Consider the following 23,857-nt stretch of genomic DNA (forward strand, 5'->3'; position numbering starts at 1 on the left):
AGGGAAGCCAGACAGGCCAGATTCCCCATAAACAGTGTTATGGGAGGAAATGATCCCCTTCCCCACTGGTTCTAAGGTGAGGACTTGGACTCATCAGTCTGTCTGTCTGCCTGTCTGTCTGCCTGTCTGAATGGGGCTGGTGCTGAGGAGGGGAGGCAGGCATGGGCTGAGCAGACCCTCCCCAGGCTGCTAAGTGTGCTGGGGACACTTGACCCACTTCCTGGGCCAGTCTGGGCCTGTGGAAGGCGGGTAGGGAGGCAGAGTCAGGGGCAAGCTGGCTCTTCTAGTGAAGAGCAGGAGTGAGTGTGATGTGATCAGTAGGCAGTCTCTGGCCATTCTGAGGGCAGATGCCAGCTCTGGGGACCCAGAGGTGATCCAGGCACAGACCCTCCCTCAGGAAACTCGATGCGCCCTCAGGAAATGAGACTAAAGCTAGAACCTGCCACGTAGTAAGGATCAGCAAGTATTTTCTTAGTGCCACACGGGTGGATGAGACAGATACTGATAATTCAGTGTGCTGAACACTGTGACTCAATCAACATAAGATTATTGTTCCTACAATGTGCTGGTGAATGAATGCAAGAAATGAACCAGGCGTATGGCCTCAATTGCCTCTACTCAAGGTGGGCCAGAGGACCAGGGAAGACTTTGCAAAGGAGGGGACATTTGGGCTGGGTCTTACGGATGGATAGGATTTCACCCAGTGCACAAGGGGAGGAAATCATCCCAGCAGAGGGGCAGCAAGTGCCAAGGCAGAGAGGCGAGAAAGAGCCTGGCCCGTCTGGGGAGTCCGGAGTGGAGTTGTATGACTGGAATGTGGAGGGGTGCGTGGGGATTCGGGGGAGCCACTGTAAATCTTGGAACAAGGGAGGGATGTAAAGCAAGGAAAAAGGGCACTCTAATCAAACATAGTAAATATTTTCTCATAAAGCAGAAAAATAAATATTTTAAAATTCCAAAAAGAAAGCAACCCTCTAGGCAGAGGAACCAGCCGAGGCACTGGATGGGGGTGTGAATGGTCACAACACATTCACAAAACCATGAGACCAGGGGTGGGGAGTCTCCTGAGAGATGATTATACCTCAAGGGGACAGGCATGGCCTTGTGACCCAGAAGGCAATATCTGGGGAGGAGGGATGGAAGAAAAGAAACAGACTGTGAGACTGTGTCTTAAAGATATAATTCCAGAGCTCAGCATCACTCCCATTTCACAGGTCCAGAAACTGAGGCTCAGAGGGAGCCATTCTGACTGGTGTTGGGTCCAGATAATCACTTCTCCATGGCTGCCTCCTTCCCACATTCATGTCAAATATAACAACTGAGAACAGCTTGAGTGTGGACAGTGAAGGGAATGTCACCTTCGGAATTAAGAGTCAGGTTTACAGATTGTCAGTGACTTGCTGTGTGACCTTGCTCAGGTGATTCCCTCTCTGAGTTTCTGTTCCCTCTTCCAGGAACAGTCAGCCCTGTGAAATCATGTCTTCAAGGCTGCCTGATATTGAGACAGCAGCTCCCGTCTGGACCTCACTGGGTAGGCAGCTTCCTCATCTGTGAAACGGGCATTAGACTTCCCACCTCCCAGGGCAGCCATGAGGATGGAGGCAGAGGATGTCGGCGAGAGCCTCGGCGCCAAGCTTGGCCCACAGTAGATGTTTAGGAAACACGGAGGGAGTCCACATGCGTGGCCCCTGGGGGACCAGGATTGCTTCAGCAATCCAGGGCAAGTCAGAGCCTTAGTGACTTGTCTCTCCTCTTCTCCATTTCAAAGACTTTTCATAAGCAGCTGGAGATCCAAAGAAAAGCTGTCCTGGATGGAATATATTTAAGAAAAAAAACCAACAGATTTACCTTCCTGCACAGAAGGGGAGTCGTCTTCCCCACAGGGAGCCGCCAGGCTCCAAACTGCTGATTTACTTATTTTTCCTTCTTCATTAGGAGCTGAGGAAAAGGCTCTCTAGTATTCTGGCCTGGAGAATTCCATGGACTGTATAGTCCACGGGGTTGCAAAGAGTTGGACACGACTGAGCGACTCTGACTGTCACTTTCAGTGGTGACAGCGCTTCTTGCTTCGCCCTCAGACCCTGGGCGGGAGCTGGGACAGCCATGTGCACCCAGCCCCTCCTCCGGGGGCCTCTGGCCTCTTCCCCACCGTGAGGCCCTGGGGGTATTCCAGCTCAGCTGCTGACAGCCTGGTGACTGGGGCCAGGCCGGCCAGCTCACAGCCCCGGTCCTCACCAGGGAAAGGACAGCAGTGCACACTCCACTTAGTGATGGCGAGGCCCAGCCACACCGCACACCTGCCGCCTCCCGGAGACACCCCCAGAGCACTGGGCTGTGCCGCCCCAGTGGCCAGGACGGCCCGACAGCAGTCTGCCCTCAGCACCAGCCCCGCCTGCAGCAGGGGCTCTTCCTTCCTGTCCTTCTGTCCTCCTGCCCATTTCTCTGCCCAGACTCATCTGGACCTGGGGGACAAGAGAACATGCATCTGATCAAAGTTTAAAGTAGGGAGGGAAAGAAATACCCGGGGCGACAGGACAGGAAAAGACTCAGAAAGCCTTAGAAGAACACTGAGATCAGACCGTGTCCAAGGCCTCCTGAATCATTAATTCTTTGTCATTCTCTCTTCAAATCCTGTCTCTTTCAACCCAAGGAGGTCCCTTCCCAGGTCTCAGCCTGCCCGTGTGGCTTCCTTGCAAGACTTTGCAGAGCACCTGTCCGTCCTGTGTGCATGTGGCCTCTTCGGGCACAGGTTGCTAACAGCTCTGCCACCCAACCTGGAGCATCTCTACACAGGCCCTGGGAAGTGAGGAGAAAGAACGCAGCTATGCTGTGTGACCTTGGGCAAGCACCACCATCTCTCTGGGCTCAGTTTACACATCCTTACAGTCAGGGACGTGGGCAGTAAGTAAGTGAAAGAAAGTAGCCAGCACAAACTAGTGTCATTTCCCCTCCTTGATTCCTGAAACGTATTAACTTTAGGATGGACCAACTTCTGACTTTGCCTTCTCTCCAGGCCAGTGAGGGGAGATGCTTGATACAGTGGAAGAACCCTGACTTTGAGCCAAAGGAGCCTGGGTTGGAGTCCTAGCTCTGTACTTATCAGCGGTGTGACCTCAGGCAAGCAACCTGGCCTCTCTGAACCCCAGTTTCCACGTCCAAGTGAGGGAAAGTCGCTCAGTTGTGTCCGACTCTTTGTGACCCCATGGACCATAGCCCACCAGGCTCCTCTGTCCATGGGATTCTCCAGGCAAGAATACTGGAGTGGGTAGCCATTCCCTTCTCCAGGGGATCATCCCAACCCAGGGATTGAACCCAGGTCTCCTGCACTGCAGGCTGTTTACCATCTGAGCCACAGGGAAGGTCCTCAAAGTCTACAGATGGGAGCAGAGCCGTGGTGAGGACTTAGTGGGCCATCTGGGGAAAAGCACTCAGCACAGCACCTAGCACACAGTAGGCCAGCCGCAGGGTTCCCTGGCTCAGAGTTTGGTGTAGGGAACGTGAGTCCAGACAGAACCAGGAAGAGGCCGCCAGAAGAGGCCTTCTCCTCCACGGAGAAGAATTTTGTGAATCCCCAGGTCTGAAAGGATCATTCTCATTGTGGGGTCAGGCCACTGGCCTCTGCTGGGCAGATTCTCAGCGTCTCTCACTCCTTCAAGGGCCCGTCAGCCAGGAGCTGGGGGCTGGCATGCGGCGCCACCTGGTGTCCAAAGGGGACGAGCCGGGGCTGAGCCGAGACCCGTGCCGCGGGGTGCCAGGAGCCAGGAGCAACCTAGGGAGGGCGGGTCCTGGGGGAAGGGGGATGGGGCAACACCGCAGGGAGCAGACCTCTCATTTAACATGCAGACAACCAACAAGATAAGGAAAGTAAGTACGCCATCCTGTTGTAAGAGCAGAGAAAAAATCAAGCAGGGAACAAACTGAAATTGCAGCTAGAGTGATCAGGACAGCCTGGTTGAGCACAACCTGAAGGCCGTTTGGGCGGATGTGCTGGTCTCTGGAGAACTTTCCTGGCAGAATAAACAGCCAGTGCCCAGCCAGGAATGTAGGGACGGGGACCCAAGGCGAGGATAGAGGCAAAGTGGCCAGGGAGGTGTTAGGACAAAGGCATGTGGCTTTTACTTAACCTGAGAAGGGAGCGGTGGAGAGCTTGGAGTGAAACCCAAAGAGCAGGTTAATGGCTGTGCTGTGCGCGGACTGATGGACTGGCGTGGGGCTGAGGGCTCACAGCGAGAGGTGAGGAAGTGCCCGAGAGGCTTCTGCGGGGACCTCGCGGGAGGTGACCGCTGTGCCCACCATGGAGGCAGCAGTTAAGAGAGGGGGCCGGATCCTGGATGGACTGTGAACGTGGAGCCAGATTTGCTGAGAAACCAGATGTGCGGGTGAGGCAGAGAAATCCAGACTGACTGCAGGGAGCTTCTTAGTCTAAGCAAATGGCGGGAGCGGGCAGCGTGGTTGAGCGGTCCAAGGCACTGGGTGAAGGCCCATGGCAGAACGGAGGCACCATTAATCCAGTGGGTAACGTCCGCATTGTGACTCATCAGAGCTATCAGGTGTGGACATGTTAAGCATGAGATGCATACACCTTTTATTTTGTATTATGTATATATATATTTAATAAGAGAAGAGTAACATCTCATAGCATTCCCAGACATCACTGTTAGGAACTGCAGCTTCAGGCTAGCTATCATCAGCCACAAAGCAGACTGTCAGGATACTTGTCTTGAAATTCCAGTTCTGTAGGTAATATGCTGTGTGGCCGTGGGCAGATCACCTTACCACTCTGAGCTCATTTTCCCTCCATTTCTAAATGGGGTAGGAGGAATTATTAACGTAGAGGTCTCAAGACTCCCTTTCAGTTCTCAGTCTCTTTGATGTCTTAAATATCACCTCTTCAAAGACCTTCCACCACCACCCCCCAAACTCTGGCAGGGTCTTGGTTTACATCCTGGCTGGCTGTGTCTCCCACACTCTAGGCTTCAAGGAGGCAGGTACAGTTTCCACTTTGTTCCAGTTTTTGTCTCCAGTTAAGACAAGGATCTTCTCAAAGATCTTTGTTCAGTTCTGAGGTGCAAGTGGGAGCGACTGAAGAATTTTGAGCAGACGTTTTCCAGGCTTAAATTTACATAATTTATAAAACAATCTGGTTTGGATTTATAAAGAAAGGATCACTGGATTGCAGGGATGAGACTGGATGGGGGAGGCAGAGAGGCCGGCTGGAGGCCACTGTGGCCCCCAGGCACCGGGAGCAGGTGGAGGGGGCGAGAAGGGACCGTCTCTGGTATGTTTGGAAGGTGGAGCTGGCAGGAGACGCTGCTGGACTGGATGTGGTGTGAGAGAGATCAGGGTCAAGCAAGTCCCCAAAAGTGGTGTCCAAGTGCCTGGGAGAAGAGTTTCATTAAATGCCCCAGGGAGACATATGGCGAGTTTGGAGGGAAATTTCAAGGATCTTGTTTAAATCTGAGGGTTCTGTTGTTAGACATCGAAGTGGAAATGTGAAGAAAGCAACTAGAAGCAGGAGTCTGGCGTTCAGGGGGGAGCCAGGCTGGAAATGGAAATTGTGGATCACTGTGCGTAGAGGTGGTGTGTAGAGGTATGGTGCTGGAGGAGGCCACCCAGGAAGTCCCCTGGGCCCTGGAGGCCTGCCTGTCACCATGTGGAGGCGGGAAGGACACACAGGGACAAGGGAGGCAGAAAGCAGAGAACAGGCCACCTGCTCCAAGGGGCAGAGCTCCAACCACAGTGCCTTGCCTGCAGAGGCCCGAGCCCTGGGAACCGGGGCAAGCTCTCTGGGACCGCTCTCTGGGCCAGCACCACTGACTCATGCACAAGGAGAGTACTGACTGATGGCCTTCTGCATGGAGAGACCGCATCCGTGGTTCAGCCAGCATGACACCTTCTGATCCCAGGCCTCTGAAGGTATTTCCCATCCAGCACCTCTCCCTGTTGATATAGGACAAGATGAGGGACCAAGGAGGTGGACAGTCCCCCACCATCACCTAGCAAGCCTGTGGTAGGTAACGCAAGAACAGAGGCCATTTGTTGTTGTTGTTGTTTGGCCTGTGGGATCTTACTTTTCCAAGCAGGGATTGATCAGAGCCTCCTACACTGGAAGGACACAGTCTTTTTTTTTTTTTTTTTAATTGGAAGATAATTGCTTTACAGTGTTGGTTTCTGCCATATATCAAAATAAATCAGCTGGAGGTATACATATTGGACCTCCTTTCTGAACCTCCCTCCCGCCTCCTACTCTGTCCCATCCCTATAGGTTGTCATAGACCACCAGATGTGAGCTCTCTGGAGTGCAGAGTCTTAACCACTGGACCACCAGGGAAATCCTAGAGGATGGCTTTTAGGAGACAAAAGGAGGGAAAGAAAGCGAGCACCTCCTGTAAACACCTCTTGCATTCCTAGTGCTTCCCCCCCCCCAACAATAGTGCCCGCCCCAGGGCAGGTCCTCTCATCTCCACTTCACAGATGGATACATGGAGGATCAGAGATGTGAAATAACCTGCTCAAGGGCATGGCTTGTAGTGGCAGAGCCAGACCTGCAAACCAGGCTGTCTGCATGCAAAACCCACCCCCAATCCATCCACAGCACCAACAGAACAATGTGTAGGATCCACTACAGAAAAATACAAATGCATTCAAAACAGACAACCTATCAGCAACATTTTTAAATTAACATTATCTCTAGGACCACAGCATCTACAATAGATTAAAATAAAGATATATACACATATTAGGTATATCCTGTGTATGGGTACCTAGGGGGAATATGGATTCTTGATCCTTTCCAGCTCCTCCCTGGCCCCTGAGAGTCCTATAGGCCAGGATCCACCGGATCAGACATCGCTTTACCACCCCTGTTCCCTCTTGTCCTCAGACCCTAACTGCCTGGCAAGGCTTTCTCCATAGGAAGCTGCCACTCCCGTCTCTGCCCTGAATTATTGCAGGAGCCTCCGCAGTGGTCTCCCCGATTCTGCCCCTGCCTCCTCGTTGTTCTTTGCCTCATCCACTCTTTGCCAGCAGACAAAGAGATACTGTGAACAATAAACCAGACTACATCCCTCCTGTGCTCAGAACTCCTCCCGTGCTTTCCATCTCACGCAAAGAGCACAGGCCCGGCCCCACCTCCGTCGGCGCCTCTGTCCCCACCTCCCTCCCTCACTGGCCCAGCACTCCAGCCTCCCGGCTGGTCCACGGACTTGGTGCCTGTGCTCCTGCCTCAGGGCCTTGGGTCCTGCTGTGCACTCTGCCTGGAGCACTCTCCACACACCCACAGGTTCAGGCTCACCCGCCTTCTGCTCAAACGTCCCCTTGGGGAGACTGTCCTGACCTCCCCCAGGTCCAGCACCCAGCACCCCTCCTCTCTCCTTCTGTGCTTTCTGGTTTCTCCTTGATACTTTCACTCTTTGTCACATTACACATTGTAGTTGTTTACATGTTATAACACTTTGGCCACCTGATGCGGAAAGCTGACTCATTGGAAAAGACCCTGATGCTGGGAAACATTGAAGGCAAAAGAAGCAGAGGGCGGCAGAGGGTGAGATGGTTGGGCAGCATCACCAACTCAGTGAACGTGAGTTTGAGCAAACTCGGGGACAGGGTGAAGGCCAGGGAAGCCTGGCGTACTGCAGTCCGTGGGGTCGCAGAGTCAGACACGACTTAGTGACCGAAGAGCAGCACTTTGGTTTCCTCTCTCGCTTTATCCCTACTTAAGTGTAAGCTCCGTGCGGACAGGATCATCTGTTCTGTTCACTTCTGATTCCCCCACCCCGAGAATGGTGATGGGCCCAGAAAAGGTGTTCAGAAAATATTTGTTGAATAAACGAATGTCAGATAAAATGGACCAGGCCTCCAGGAAAAAGATTTGTCTATTCTCTCCTGTCTCTGTTCAGCTCAAACCAGGGGGAAGCGAGAGGTGCCAAGGGAATGAAGGGAAGTGGGCCCTGCGGTGGGGGGAGTGCTCAGAAACCCCCAAGACCTGGATTTTAGGCAGGAGTTGAGATGGCTTACAGAGGCAGGTTTACAGTCTGTGCTTCAGAGGACAGTGTCTGTTTCCTTAACCCAGGCGCCGGGGCCCTCACTCACAGCTCCTGCCCTGGGGGAGCCCGACCCGCTTCAGATTCCCGCCGCCATCTGCGGACATCTGCGGACGTGCAGTGGACCGTTACCGCCCCCGCTCCACGGTTTTGAGCTCTACCCCGTGCCAGGCCTGTGCTAGTGCTCCACCTATATCCGCCCATGGACTCCCGTCAGGCATCTCTCTACGGCCTGGAGCATCCCCAGTTCATGATGAGAAAAGTGGGCCTTAAAAATACCAAGCAACTTGCTAAGGTCACACATGTAGTGTCTAAGGTCTTAACAGCTATGAAATGGAAATTATATTTGCTGGATTTGGAATATAGGTTGGGATATATCCCTCCCCCTTCTCCCCTCCTCCCCCTCTCCCCCTCCTCCCCCTCCTCCCCCTCTCCCCCTCCTCCCCCTCCTCCCCCTCTCCCCCTCCTCCCCCTCCTCCCTCCCCCCCCTCCCCCCACCCCTCCTCCCCACCCCCCCTCCTCCTCTCCCTCCTCCCCCTCGCCCTCTAACCCCGCCCCTCTCCACTCTGTCTGCTTCCTCCTCTCCTGGTCGCGAGCAGCCCCGTGGGCAGTTCTTGGGGGCACCAAGCCCCACATAAAGCGGTCTCTTCCTTTCGCTCCTAACAAGTTGTGCGGCCCTTCCCAACACAGCGACGACAGGACGGTGGGAGCAGGGGACACAGAAGAAGCCTCCGCAGCTCCCTCTCGCTGGAGCTGCTTCCTGCGCGCGGCGCGGGGAGGAGACTTTCATCAGTTCCAGACGTGACCAGGAGAGGGCAGCAGCAGCCCGAGGAAGGCCCAGGGCCCGGCTGCCGCAGCAAGAGCACTGGCGACCTTACCTTGGGAGCTGTTTACACTGGAGAGCAAGTGCCATTCCCTGGGGTCCCACGACTTGCTTCACCTGGCGCAACCCACCTTTTATTCCTTCACAAGTTTCCACGGGAAACTGTAACTGTATTCGACTAAGGCTGCCCAGCTGCTATTACACTCCTCCTGCTGCTGCTGCTGCTAAGTCACTCAGCCGTGTCCGACTCTGTGCGACCCCATAGACGGCAGCCCACCAGGCTCCTATCCCTGGGCTTCTCCAGGCAAGAACACTGGAGTGGGTTGCTATATCCTTCTCCAGTGCATGAAAGTGAAAAGTGAAAGTGAAGTCGCTCAGTTCCACCCGACTCTTCGCGACCCCATGGACTGTAGCCTACCAGGCTCCTCCGTCCATGGGATTTCCCAGGCAAGAGTACTGGAGTGGGTTGCCAGTTACTGGTTAATAATTTCAATAATGATAATGATTAATATTATATAATGATAATAATGATAAGACTCTAGTTAGATGATCTTTAGAGTTTCTTCTGGACTAACAGTCAATTCTGTTTGTACTTCAGCAACTTGTAAAGTACAAACAAACAAACAAAAACACTCATCTCTGTTGGATATTTAAGAAAAACAAATACTCCTCCAGAAGTCAGTATTTCAGGGATAGACCTTGGAGCCAGACTTCTTGGGGGTTGAATCCTGCGTCCACTATTAACTATGTGACCTTGACAAATTACATCATGTCTCTAAACTCACTTTTCTCATTAATAAAACAAATCAGACTCATAAGATCATTGTGAGAAGTAATACAGCTGAGGTAACACATGTGGACATATAATACCCAAGTTCAGTAATTCCCCAACCATCTGTGGTTGTGATAACTTCCATTCCATGTTTCCATGGTCCACTCTCACCTATGGAACCTTCTTGTCCTCCCATCTCCCTGACACTTTGTAATTCAGTAGTCATGTGTGGTCCACCTGATGTACCCCATGGACTGTCCATGTCCATGAAATTCTCCAGGCAAGAATCCTGGAGTGGGTAGCCATTCCCTTCTCCAGGGGATCTTCCCAACCCAGAGATCAAATCCAGGTCTCTTGCATTGCAGGCAGATTCTTTACCATCTGAGCCACCAGGGAAGCCTGGTATACAGTTGTTCACAAGTCAGATCTCCTTTCTCCACCTCAATGATTCAGTTGGACGAGGTTCAACTGCATGTGTTCAAGTTCCAAAATAACATAATGCTAGAGCATGAAGTTTTTCTCTCTTACACATTAAAGAAGGCAGGAGAAGATAGGTACATGGTTGGGGTGGCAGCTTCAAGGAATCATGAAGAACTCAGGCTCCTTCTATCTTCCTGTTCCGCCAACGTCAATCTATGGATGTTACTTCATGGCCCAATATGGCTGCACAAGCACCAGCCATCAATTCTACAGATGACAGTGACAGTGGATTCCTGAGAGATTTAAAAAGTAGAATCAACAGAACTTTGTGATGAATTCAGAAGGAAATGAGGACCAGGGAAATGCCAAGTGTGACTCCTGAGGGGCTGATATGAAAATTAGATATTTTTCCCATCTCCTGAGATAAAGACAGTGATCTGAAGGCCAGGAAGTGGTGGGCACTAGAGTTTCACAATGGATATTAGCACATCAACACTGAGAAAGCTTGCAGGGCAGAAACCTACCCGGCCTGGTAGGTTAGCAGGGTATGGAAAAGTCAACTAAATCTAGGTGAGCTTGAGCCCATGGCTGCCATCTTGAATTTCAGGTGAACACTTATGTGTCTTATGGTTTAGGCTGTGTATCTCTGGATGATGATGCTCCCAAACTGCAGGTCAATATCCAGAGCTGAGTTAAAATTAATCATGCCAAAGGAAAAACTGGCAGTGAAAGTCTTTGACTGGTGCCTCAGGCTTTGGACAACAGAGGCATATCTATTTTTCTACACACACACCAAGGATATAGACTGAGTGAGAAGTGGAGCATAACATCAGGGAGGATAAACAGTGTTTACTATTAATAAAATCTTAGTGTGTGCTAGGCATGTGGGGATATATTTGAGGAGAAGCCTGGTTGTTTAAAATTCTCAGCCCTCACTTGCCACTGCCTGAGATGCCAACAGACTTTGTAGTCTAGAGAACTAATACCTTGGGAATATCCTGCAGGGGAAACAGTAAAAGGCAGCTTGGCACGGGATGAACAGAATGGACTCTTGCTTCCTTTGGATGCATAGGAACTGGGGGCTGGGGGGTGGGGAGCATCGTCTTTCAGGGAGAATCCAAACTCCACCCTGGAATTGCTACTTCCTTTTGGCTTGCAGCTGTGCAGAGGAGTCAACATTTGCTGAACCACAAAGCCCCTGGGTGCAAAAAAAGAATATATCGCGGTCCCCACTGTTCCCTTCCCCAAGGAACTGATCCAAGCAGAGGCAAGTCCCCACCTCCCAGCTCAGAAGGCAGATCTCTTTTATTGCCTCCCAACATGTGTTCATGGAGGCCTGAGGGCGTGGCCTCTCCATCGCCCTGGGTCCCCGCCAAGAGCTTCTTTCCAGACTCCATTCTGAGCCTCCATACATTTCTCTGGGGCTGTTGACCTGGTCAAAGTTAAGGCATCAAGAGAAAATGTGGGCTTCCCTGTTTCTGCCCTGCTGTGGGGAAGGCCTTTTCAGGGCCGACCTCCCTCAATGTGAGAAGCTACTCTGGGCCCCTCCAGGAGGCTGTGCTGGTCCCCAGGGAAGGTGTCTGTCATCCCGACTGTGTTCTCTCTTGCAGGTAAGTCAGGCTGGACCAGCGGGAGGGCTGTGTGATGGCACACTGGCAGTTTGGGAGCAAAAGCGGCCACAGTAAGACACGAGTCTTTCGTTGCATCTCGATTCTCAGATAGGGTGGTTTCAATGTGCAGGTTTCTCCTGTTCCAAAGGAGACTTCTCTGGGTCTGGAAAGGGGATGCCAAAACTTGGGGTCACACCGAGGGCCCCTAACTTTGATTGGGGGAGGCGTGGCTTTTGGTTGGAGGGGGCAGTGGCTTCTGGGTACCGTAGGTACTGTAAGGCCTGTGCATGTGGCTTGCACTGGGCTGCCTGCTCCAAGGGAATATCTCCCCATGATCTATGACACTGGCTCTTAAGAGCTTCCTCTGGTGGCTTCCAGTGGCTGAGACCTACCGTCATGGTTTGGGAGGGTGCGGGAACTTTGGGGAAACCTCATCAGTCCCACCTGGATGCTCTGAAAAACCCTCGACCTCAGTGGCATGCAGCCTCGGCCGTTTCCAGACTCCTGGGCATCCCACTAGCTATGTCTCCCATCCCTGGCTTTGCGTCTCTTCCTATCACTGTCTCCCACTCATCGCCTCATGTCAAAGTTGCAGCCAATGGGAGCAGTTCTTAGACTCCAGTCACTGCACGTGTGTGGGGGAGGAGGCTGTGATGTGGAGGAAAGGCCAGGTTTTTAGTGACATTCGATTTGTGGCACTAAAATGCCAAAGGCTCCAGAGGCACCTGTGTGTGCAGCCTCAGGACTTGGCAGTTAGCACCCTCCCCCTCCGACCCCCTGTACCTTCTCCGTGGTTCCAGGCCTCGGGGGTCCTGATGTGGACAGGTCGTGTGCACAGGGCTATCTCTTGCCTAAAAGGGAGTTGGGGACAGTTTCTTCCATGTGTGAGAGGAATTCATTTTCTCTGGATTTTAAGGGGACAGGACGTGCCAGGGTTGTGCGAATCACTGTTCTCAGGATGCCTGAGAAAGAGGTGCACCCCAAGGCTCGATGATGGTTTCTCCCAGGGTGCTCTGGGGCGGCTCATTCTGGCCTTCGTGTCCACTGGGAAGACGAGATGAAGGAAAGATGTGCGTGCGTCCATGCTTGGTCGCTGCAACCCCATGGACCGTAGCCCACCAGGCTCCTCTGTCCATGGGGTTCTCCAGACAAGAATACTGGAGTGGGCTGCCATGCCCTCCTCATCTAGGGGATCTTCCCAACCCAGGGATCAAACCCATGTCTCTTGTATCTCCTGCACTGGTAGTCGGGTTCTTTACCACAAGCACCACCTGGAAAGCCCAAAGGGAGAGACAGATGTCTTCAAACTTCCACTTGAAGAAAGTCATTCTGAGGTGGCAAACCCAGGATCTGGACTAGGTTCCTCTCTCTGAGAAGTAAATAAAGCGTCCCTCAGACCAGGCTGGTGTTCGGCCGCCCATACACAGCCTGAACCTCAGTCACGAGCTTCGCTAGCTGGCAGGGGGTGCCTCCCCAGGAAACACCCCACACCCTCAGTGCTTTGCCCAGACTCTGAATCCTCGCGTCCGCTGGTGTGTGGGGGAGGCCTGCTCCCCTGGGTCTCAGCCAAGACTCAAGAGCAACACCATCCTCTTGGCGATGTTTTCGGCCTTTCAGTCGGCTTTGTCCTCTCAAAATCAAACTTATGGAATGTTTCTGTTCATAAACTCCATCCTCCCCAAGATGGAGTCTTTTCCGGCCTTTGGGAAAAAAGCCCAGAAGCCTTCAGGGTTGGCAGGAGTGGGGGCAGAGGTAGCTGAAACATCCAGTGTCTCAGAGCAGGGGCCGGTGCCTTACAGCTTTTGCTGTCTGCGCGTACTTTTCCTAGCCCGAGGCCCTCAAGGGTCCTGAGTGCTTAAGTGTGCTTCATTTCTGGAGTGGGAGCTGCTCGGGGCCTCCTCATGGTGCACGGCCTCAGTAGTTGCCCTGAAGCAGTGGGATCTTAGTTTCCTGACCAGGATCGAATCCATATCCCTGGAAGGCGGATCCTTAACTACTGGGCCACCGGGGAAGTCTCCAGCTCATTTTTAAGCACTTTGAGAGTCTCTTTGAAAATTATGTGAGGTGAGTGGTTGACGTGGTGACCGTCAAGACTAAGTGAAAAGCCCTTGAGGACGTGAACAGCACAGCAGGCGGCCCGGGAGGCCCCGCAGGTGTCCTTCAGGACCAGCCCAGCCCAGTGCACAGACCCGCCCCCAGCCTCTCCCTCCACCCCGGCTGGCTGCAGCCTGCCCAGATCCCTCCCGTCCATGAAAGTGACAGAGAAGTCGCTCAGTCGTGTCCAGCTCTTTGCAACCCCGTGGACTGTCGCCCGCCAGGCTCCTCTGTCCATGGGATTTCTCAGGCAGGAATACTGGAGTGGGTTGCCATTTCCTTCTCCAGGGGATCTTCCCAAGCCAGGGACAGAACCCAGGTCTCCTGCACTGCAAGCAGACTCTTTGCTGACTGAGCCCCCAGGGAAGCCCCCATGAAGTTGGGGTTGATGTGCGTCCTCCTCTTGTCAAACGAGGATGCCCCTGTAGGAGGTGACTCAGGTCCTCTGAGTGCGCCGCCGAGTCGGCCGTCAGCCCTCCTCTCCTCCGAGGTGTGAGCAGCCTGTCCCCCTCGGTCCTCACAGCCTGCTGGGGTGTCTCCAGTGCCTCTTGGTCAGGTGCGTGAGGACAGGGCATGAAGCCGTTGCCCAGACCACAGGCCAGCAGAGCTGCAGAGGACCCCGACTGATGCCCCCGCCACTCCTCACGGCTTCTTTCTAGACCTAAGTAGGGAAGGGTGTCAAGAGCCCAGGGGCTGCTCTCAAGAAGCAGATGGGCAAGAGGAAAAAGGGGAGGGGCCACATGTATTGAGCACCGACTGTGTGCACACAGTGCCAGGCACCTGACTCATTGTTGCTGGTGTCATAGAGCTCCAAAGCCTACGGGAGCAGATGGAATACCAACCCCCTCCACTTGCCTGTCTCCCAAAGGGCACTGTCATTAAAGGGTCCCAGCTCACTGAATAAACCTGGGGGCCACAGGGGGCCCCCATCGGCCTCCAATACTGCTTTCCCAGTATCTTCATCAGAGTGATGGCTGAGACCCACAGCCAGGCATAAAGGACAGGTGTGGGGGAGTTCCATAGGAAATTTCCTTCAAGTCCCAGCCCCCTCAATTTTCTTTTAACCTCATCTGCTGTGTTTGCATCAAGCCCAGGAGAGTTGAGGGCTGAGGGTGGATCTGAGAGAAGCGAATTCAGATGCAATGATTAAAATCAATATTCAACCAGAGCTTGCATCATCCCACTTCATCTCTAAACCCACAACCTTCTTGTAACTGGGATTACTGTCTCCATTTTATTGGAGGAAATGGAGGTTCTGAGAGACCAAGTGAGTTACTCAGGATCAGCCAGTGAAGAATTGATGAATCCAGGTGTGGGAGTCACACTTTCCAAACGGGAGCTGTAGATACTACCTGATGGGACAAAAGGGGCTTTGCCGCTGTAATTAAGTTTGGGACCTGAGATGGGGGGATTTTCCTGGATTATCCAGGTGGGCCCTAAATGTAATCACAGGGCCCTTTAAGCGGGAGGCAGGGACTTCCCTGGTAGTTCAGTGGTTAACATTTGTTTCTTCCACTGCAGGGGGGCGGCAAGGGAGATAGGTTCGATCCCTGGTCGGGGGTCAGCAAAGTGACTCAGTTATAGACATATATTCACAGACATAGAGAGCAGACCTGTGGTTGCTAAGGGGAAGGCAAAGAGGGGAGGGAGTTTGGGGTAAGTAGATGCAAACAATTACATTTAAAGTAGATAAACAACAAGGTGTTACTGTGTAACACGGGGAACCAAATCCAATCTCGTGGGATAAACTATAATGGAAAAGCCACAGTAGACTTTTGAGCAGGGGTTGAATGTGTTGATATCTGTGAGCATCTGTCTGGCTTTTCTGGGAAAGTGCACCCGAGTGGAGGAGTCCGGAGGCCAAGTCAAGACTTGCGTCTGTTCAGAGCTGAGGGGAGAAGGGCCTGAGCTGAACAACAGCAGGAGCAGGAGCGCCTGTCTCTCAACCCAGACCACTGCTGGTTTCTGCCCGCCGTGTCCCCAGCAGCCAGGCAGGTCCCAGAGTGAGTGCTCAGGGGACAAGGGAGGGAGAGAAGAATTCAAGACCACTGAGGTTTGCAGCTGCCGGAAACTGAAGGGTTTGGGGAAGGCTTGGGGCACCAGCAGAGGGCGCTGGCTGGCAGCCCAGGGTCCTGTTGGCTCTTTTAGGTCCTGGCCTGCCCTTGCTCCAGGTCACAACCAGTTCAGCAAAGGACTCTGCTGCAATGATCGGGGTGAAGCAGGGGCCCAGAGCTGAGGCAGGGCGACCCTCAGGCTTCAGGGGAACCCCCAACCCTGTGCAGCTTGGCCTTGAGGATGTTAATAGTTATAAAAGGAGGAAGGTTGAAAATTAACAAACAAAGTAGACAACATATTAGAGGGGGAAAAAACCAGAATAAATCTCAAAAAAGTAAGGGAAAAAAAGGAACTAATAAAGGTAACAGCAGAAATTAACTTTTGAAAATAAATAAGTAAAAGTGAAAGTAGCTAAGTCATGTCCGACTCTTTGTGACTCCAGGCTTTGTAAATTCTCCAGGCCAAAAAACTGGAGTGGGTAGCCTTTCCCTTCTCCAGGGGATCTTCCCAACCCAGATGGCGAACCCAGGTCTCCCACATTGCAGGCGGATTCTTTACCAGCTCAGCCACAAGGGAAACCCAAACATACTGGAGTGGGTAGTCTATCCCTTCTCCAGGGGATCTTCCAGACCCAGGAATCAAACTGGGGTCTCCTGTATTGCAGGCGGATTCTTTACCAGCTGAGCTACCAGGGAAGCAAATGTAAATGTAAGTAAAATGCTAGATAAAGTTTTTGTAAGATTGATCCCCCCCACCTCCCGCCAAAAAAAAAAAAACCAAACCCAGAAAGCATAAACAAATTTTAGGGGAAAAAAAGGAAACATAAGACCTTTAGAGATTTAAGAGAACATTCTGAACAACCTTCTTGCAGTAATTAGAAAACCTGTAGAACACAGAAAAAATTTTATAAAAATATAGACTTACCAAAACTAACTCAAATGATATTGAAAACTTATAGCCTCAGATAAATTATCAGGTAATAAACACCTTTTTTCAACACGGGCTTCAGACCCAGACACTTTACCAGTTGATTGTAATGAATATTCAAGGAATATTTTAAGAAGGAAGACTTCTCAACTCATTATCAAGCACACATAAGCTTGACATCAAATCCTGCCAAAGAAAGAAATTAAAATTTAATATTGCTCACGTAGATATATTAATAATTTTTTGTATATCCTCAAAAAATACTAGCAAACTGATTCCAACAACATAAAGAAGCTGAGGTTACTCGGGAATAGAGGGTTGGCTTAAAGGCACTTCAAGCAACGTACATTAATAAAGGACAAAAACGATGCGCTCATCAACGCATGGGGATGAGGTAAAATTGTTTGATAAAATCTCCCTTCTATTATCTTTTCTAAAGAACTTATGGGGTTTATTTATTTATTCATGGCTACCCCGGGCCTTCGTTGCGGCGGGGCCTTCTCTACGTGTGGTTCTCGGGCTCTGCGTCGCAGCGGCGTCTCTTGTTGCCGAGCAGGGGCAGCACATGCTGTGGCATGCAGACTTAGTGCTCTGCAGCCTGTGGGGTCTTCTCGGATCAGGGATCAAACCCGTGTCTCCTGCGCTGACAGGTGGATTCTTTACCACTGAGTCACCAGGGAAGCCCTGTCCGTTATCTTTTAAAACATAGCAAACCAGGATTAGAAAGAACTCTCCTAGCCTGGTAAAGGGTATTTGCAAAAGCATGCAGCAAACACTATACCTAAGAAAGAGTCATTGAAAACGTACCCTGTAAGGGCATTAGCATCACTTTTTTAAAAACGGTTTTGGAGACCCTAGCTAGCACAGGAAGGCAAAAGAAATCAATAAAATGTGTAAGAATCAGAAAAAAACTAATTTATGGGTGATACATTTGCATAGATTCAAATAATCTCAGATATATTGTTAAAATTCTTGAATCCAATGACGTTTTGGGACAAAAATCAATGAAAAACAAACACCAAGAGCAAAAAGATAGAAACCTGCCCTTTAAAAAATGCCACTTAAAATAATATTAAATATCTAAAACATCTAGGAATAATCTCACAAACGCTGTACAAGACATTTGTGGGGGGAATTAATAAAATTTTATTGATGGCATTAAGGAAGATCTACGTAGATGGGGGGGCACGTCCCTGTAGCTCATCTGCCTGCGATGCAGGAGACCAGGATTCGATCCCTGGATCAGGGAGATCCTCTGGAGAAGGGAATGGCAATCCACTCTGGTATTCTTGCCTGGAAAATTCCATGGACAGAGGAGGCTGGCGGCCTACAGTGCGTGGGGTCGCAAAGTCGGACACAACTGAGTGACTAACAGACACACAGACATAGATGGGGAGAATGAGCCATGACTTCAGACTGGAAGACAACACAGTAAAGATGTCAGTTCACCCCAAAGTGGCCTATGATTCTGATGAAGATCTGATCAAAATTCTAGCATTTGGAGAACTTTAAGAACTACTCCCGACATGTTTATGGAAATTCAAATAATCAAGAATGACAGCAATACTTTTGAAAGAACATAATGAGAGGACTGATTGAACCGACTAGTAAGACTTACGATAAAGCAAGAATGGTGAGGAGAGGGAAGTTGTACAGAGACAAACAAATAGACGAATGGAAAACAATAGCTCAGAAGATCACTCCCACAGATACAGAGAGCTGATACGTGACATGCAAATCTGTGGAGCAAACAACAGACTTTTAGATAGCTGTGCTGGGACAATTGGTAATCTATTGTGGAAAAAAGCTGAATTCCTACTTCATGTGCTCAGCCACTTCAGTCATGTCCGACTCTTTGTGACCTGATGGACCATAGCCTGCCAGGCTCCTCAGTCCATAGGCTTCTCCAGGCAAGGGTACTAGAGTTGGTTGCCATGCCCTCCTCCAAGGGATCTTCCAACCCAGGGATCGAACCCCAGATCTCCTGCTTTACAGCCAGATTCTTTACTGCCGAGCCACCGGGGAAGCCTACTTCATACCCTGTATAAAAATCAGTACCAGGATGGGAGAGGGGTTTGGGGGAGAATGGATACATGTATATGTATGGCTGAGCCCCTTCGCTCTTCACTTGAAACTACCACCAGCTATGCAAAATAAAAAGCTTAATGTTTGGGGAAAAAATCAATACTGCGTATGGGACTTGCCTGGCAGTTGGGTGGTTAGGACTCCGAGCTTCCACTTCAGGGGGCACGGGCTCAATCCTGGGTCAGGGAAATAAGATCCCACATGCTACACATCATGGCAAAAAAAAAATAGTACTAGGTGAATTAAAAATCTAAATGTAAAAAGGAAAAATGATAAAACTTTCAGAAGACAATATAGGAGGACATATGTATGGCCTCAGGTTAGGAAAGAATTTCTTTAAGAAGATACAAAAAGTATAGACCATAAAGAAAAGATGAATAAGTTTGATTTCATTCAAATTAAGAACTTTGCCCATCAGAAGACACTTTGAAAGTGAAAGTATTAGTCGCTCAATCACGTCCTACTCTTTGCAACCCCATGGACTACCCCATGGAGGTAGCCCACCAGGCTCCTCTGTCTATGGAGTTCTCCAGGCAAGAATACTGAAGTGAGTTGCCATTTCCTTCTCCAGGGGATCTTCCCGACCCAGGGATTGAACCCGGGTATCCCGCATGGCAGGCAAATTCTTTACCATATAGGCCACCAGGGAAGCAAAAATCACTTTAAAGAGGGTTAAAATATGAGCCATGGAGTGGGAGAAGTTATTTGCAGCACATATTAATATAACCAATAGAAGACTAAGTATCCAGGATGAAGTTGAAAAAAGCAAACACTCTAACATTAAAAATAGGTAGAAGATAAAAAAAAGTAATTTCACAGAAGAATTTTAAGGCTCACAATTCTATGCAAAGTTGCTTAACCTCATTAGTAATCAGAAAAATGCATATGAATACACAGTGAGAAGGATTTAGAGAACAAAATTATGGTTAACAGAGGGGGTGGATAAGGGGGAGGGAGAGTTAAAGAATTGGGGATTGACATGTACACATTACTATATTTAAAAATGGATATCTAACAAGGACCTACTATATAGCACAGGGAACACTACTCAATGTTATACATGAAACTAGATGGGGAAATAATTTGAAAAAGAATAGATACATGTATACATAGAACTGAATCACTTTACTGTCACCTGAAACTAACACAATACTGTTAATCAATTATACTCCAACATAAAAAGTTTAAAAAAAAACAAGTGCTTAGTCCTGTCCACTCAAGACCCCACAGACTATAGCCCACCATATTTCCCACTAAGCTATGATTGACTGGCACAAGGAGCATATTTTAAAAGGAACCTTCTGAATCCAAAGCAATTTCCAGTCTGGGGAATTTTAGACCCAGTAATCAGGAAAAGGGTGAATAAGAATCGGGCTTCCCAAGTGGCACAGTGATAAAGAATCCACCTGCCAATACAGAAGACCCAGGAGACGTGGGCTCAGTCTCTGGGCCGGGAGGAGCCCCTGGGGGAGGAGATGGCAACCCACTCCAGTATTCTTGCCTGGAAAATTCCACAGACAGAGGAGCCTGGTAGGCCACAGTCCATGAGGTCTTAGAGAGCTGGACATAACTGAAGCCAGTGAGCAAATATATCTGAAGGGCAGAAGGGTTTGGGGCCTTTTTGGCTCCAAACCAAAAAGGTTTGAAGGGTATAACTAGGAAAAGGTGGGAAGGATGCAATTCAAAGTCAAATTTGGATTGGATCACATAAAATCTTGTACTTACCCTGAGATTCTTGGAAATCCAGTTGTGTCAAGGGAAGGGAGGAGATTTCTAGAGTTTTTCTATACGTATCCCTGTGAGTTTTTCCTTCTCCAGCTACCCACAGACCTGGGTGCAGGCCAAAGAATGTTCAAACTACTGTATAATTGCACTCATTTCACATACTAGTAGGTTTATGTTCAAAATCCTTCAAGATAGGCTTCAGCAGTATGTGACCCAAGAACTTTCAGATGTACAAGCTGGGTTTAGAAAAGGCAGAGGAACCAGAGATCAAATTGCCAACATTCACTGAATCATGGAAAAAGCAAAAGAATTCCAGAAAAACATCTGCTTTATTGACTATGCTAAAGCCTTTGACTGTGTGGATCACAACAAACTCTAGAAAATTCTTAAAGAGATGGAAATACCAGACCACCTTACTTGTCTCCTGAGAAACCTGTATTTAGGCCAAGGAGCAATAGTTAGAAACAGATATGGAACAACGGACTGATTCAAAATTGGAAAGAGAGTAGACAAGGCTGTTTTGTGTCACCCTGAGTATTTTATTTATATGCAGAGTACATCATGCTAAGTGCTGGGCTGGATGAATCACAAGCTGGAATCAAGATTGCTAAGACAAACATCAACAATCTCAGATATGCAGATGATACCACTCTAATGGTAGAAGTGAAGAGGAACTAAAGAGCTTCTTGATGAGTGTTTAAGAAGAGTGAAAAAGCTGGCTTAAAATTCAACATTCAAAAAACAAAAACATGGCATCTGTCTGCATCACTTTATGACAAATAGAAGGGGAAGAAGTGGAAGCAGTAACAGATTTTATTTTCTTGGGCTCCAAAATCACTGCAGATGGTGACTGCAGTCATGAAATTAAGACACTTGCTCCTTAGAAGGAAAGCTATGACAAATCTAGACAGCATATTCAAAAGCATAGACATCATTTTGCTGACAAAGTTCTGTCTAGTCAAAGCTATGGTTTTTTCATTGTCGTATATGGATGTGAGAGTTGGACCATAAAGAAGGCTGAGTACTGAAGAACTGATGCTTTCAAATTGTGGTGCTAGAGAAGACTCTTGAGAGTCCTTTGGACTGTAAAGAGATCAAACAATTCAATCCTAAAGGAAATCAGTCCTGAATGTTCATTGGAAGGACTGACGCTGAAGCAGAAGCTCCAATACTTTGGCCACCTGATGGAAGAACTGACTCACTGGAAAAGACCCTGATGCTGGGGAAGATTGGAGGCAGCAGGAAAAGGAGAGTGACAGAGGATGAGATGGTTGGATGGCATCATCAGCTCAATGGACATGAATCTGAGCAAACTCTGGGAGTTAGTGAAGGACAGGGAAACCTGGCATGCTGCAGTCCATGGGGTCACAAATAGTCTGACATGAATTAGTGACTGAACAACAACAGCAATAAACAAAGTCCATAGCATTAATCCAGCATGAATACCTAGTGCTTAGATCAGATTTTAGACCAATCCTATCTCCCTCAGAATATCCCCATCCATTTCCTTAACAAGTGCCACCCGGCTGATGTTACAGGAATCTTGGAACTCTCACCATCTATAATCTTCTATCTCCCTCCCACTGATTTTTTCTTTTTATCTCTCCTTCCTGAACATAATTTATTTTTTACTTTTAAATATTTGCTTCTGTTAAAAAAAAAAAAAACAACAACAAATGAACGCCTGGGACAGATTTATAAAGAGCATTCCTGGAGAGGCGGGTGGATTAATTATTCAGCATCCTCTCCCTTTGTAACTATTTATTGTCTCATATGCATTTATATGGTACCTATCATGGCAGATTTCGCTCCTTGCTAGAGACATAATTTCCAGGGACTGAGTCCTTGTCTAAGATGCATAGATAGTATTGCAATACTATTTTATTTCTGACTGTAATGGCACGTGCCATTGTTGGGTAACTGTGTTCATGTTTTTAAATGTGAAAAATAATCAAATATAACTTGAAAGAGATTGTACAGTAATTCAAGGGGATATTAAACCACCAGGAAGTTAGCTGGCAAATAAATAGGCGTTTGTGGCTGTCAGGGTGAGCGATGGGGAAGCGGGCTGCTGTGGGGGAGGAGGAGAGAGGGCGGGAGATGAAGCGAAAGGTAGAGCTGCTGTCCCTGGGAGTGTGTTGGGAGGGATCAGGAGGAGAGGACCTGGAGCTGCTGAAGTGGCCAGGTGCAGAGGAAAGGGAGCATTGCCCGCTCAGGGTGGAACCAGAGGGCTGGGCTGGAGAAGCCGGCAGGCATCCACATTTGCTTGTCTCAGTGACATTCGCTGTCAGACTCGAGGGGATGTGCTGGGGCGAGTGAAAGTGAAAGTCACTCAGTTGTGTCCTACTCTTTGTGACCCCACCGGCTACACAGCGCATGGAATTCTCCAGGCCAGAATACTGGGGTGGGTAGCCTTTCCCTTCTCCAGGGGATCTTCCCAACTCAGGGGTTGAACCCAGGTCTCCTGCACTGCAGGCGGATTCTCTAACAACTGAGCTATATGAAGACAGCCACCGGGGCAGAGAGGGCCTGGCATTTATTTTCATGCCTGTGACGTGGCAGGCGTGTACCAGTGCCTCTACATGTATCTTCTCTGTTTATCATTAAAACGTCCCTGTGGAAAGGTAGTTGCTGCTTTCCCATTTTACAGATGGAGAAGCTGGAGCTCTTTTCCTGACACCACTCTGAATCCTTCCTCCCTACACAAGCAGTAGTGGTGTTAGTTGCTCAGTCATGTCCGACGTGTAGCCCACCAGGCTCCTCTGTCCTTGGGATTTTCCAGGCAAGAATACTAGACTGGGTATCCATTCCCTTCTCCAACTACTCTACCCCGCCCCCCAAAACCCACAAAAAACAAAAACCAGCCACAGGTACACACTGCTCTATTTAAAGTGGAGAACCAGCAAGGACCACAGGGAACCCTGCTCACTGTTAGCGGCAGCCTGGATGGGAGGGGCGTTTGGGGGAGAGTGGATACATGTGTGTGTATGGCTGAGTCACTCTGCGGTGCGCCTGAAACCATCACAACATTGTTAATCAGCTATATTCCAATATAACATACAAAGTTTAAAAAAAATCCTAAGGCATAGTCCCTGCCTTCCAGAAGTTTACAGCTGTTTAGGTTGGTTCTAGATGTTAATATGCCCAGATTTTCATTCATCTTGCTTATCTGGGATGAGAGAACACACACCCAAGTAAGCAGAACTTGTTGTGGGGCTGGGATGGAACAGGGGCTGTGGGGAGAGGAGTGGAGGTCTGCGCCCAGGTCCAGGGGGCACAGTGCCCCTCGCATCCCTGAGGGGAG

The 23,857-nt window shown here is 49.6% G+C and overlaps 1 protein-coding gene across 4 annotated transcripts in view; it reads left to right on the forward strand.

The window, feature by feature from the left end:
- Positions 1–23,857, forward strand: part of KCNIP1 (potassium voltage-gated channel interacting protein 1) — a 394,479-nt gene that overhangs the window by 278,515 nt on the left and 92,107 nt on the right. Inside the window, exon 2 of one of the 4 annotated variants that reach the window (XM_043887546.1) lies at positions 11,668–11,738. The exons of the other annotated variants lie outside the window; for them this stretch is intronic. Within the exon in view, the coding sequence (XP_043743481.1) occupies positions 11,702–11,738 (37 nt within the window). The 5' untranslated portion in view covers positions 11,668–11,701. The remainder of the gene's footprint in view (positions 1–11,667; positions 11,739–23,857) is intronic. 4 annotated transcript variants of the gene reach the window in all.

Source organism: Cervus elaphus, chromosome 25 (assembly GCF_910594005.1).
Source record: "Cervus elaphus chromosome 25, mCerEla1.1, whole genome shotgun sequence".
Taxonomy (NCBI): Eukaryota; Metazoa; Chordata; class Mammalia; order Artiodactyla; family Cervidae; genus Cervus; species Cervus elaphus.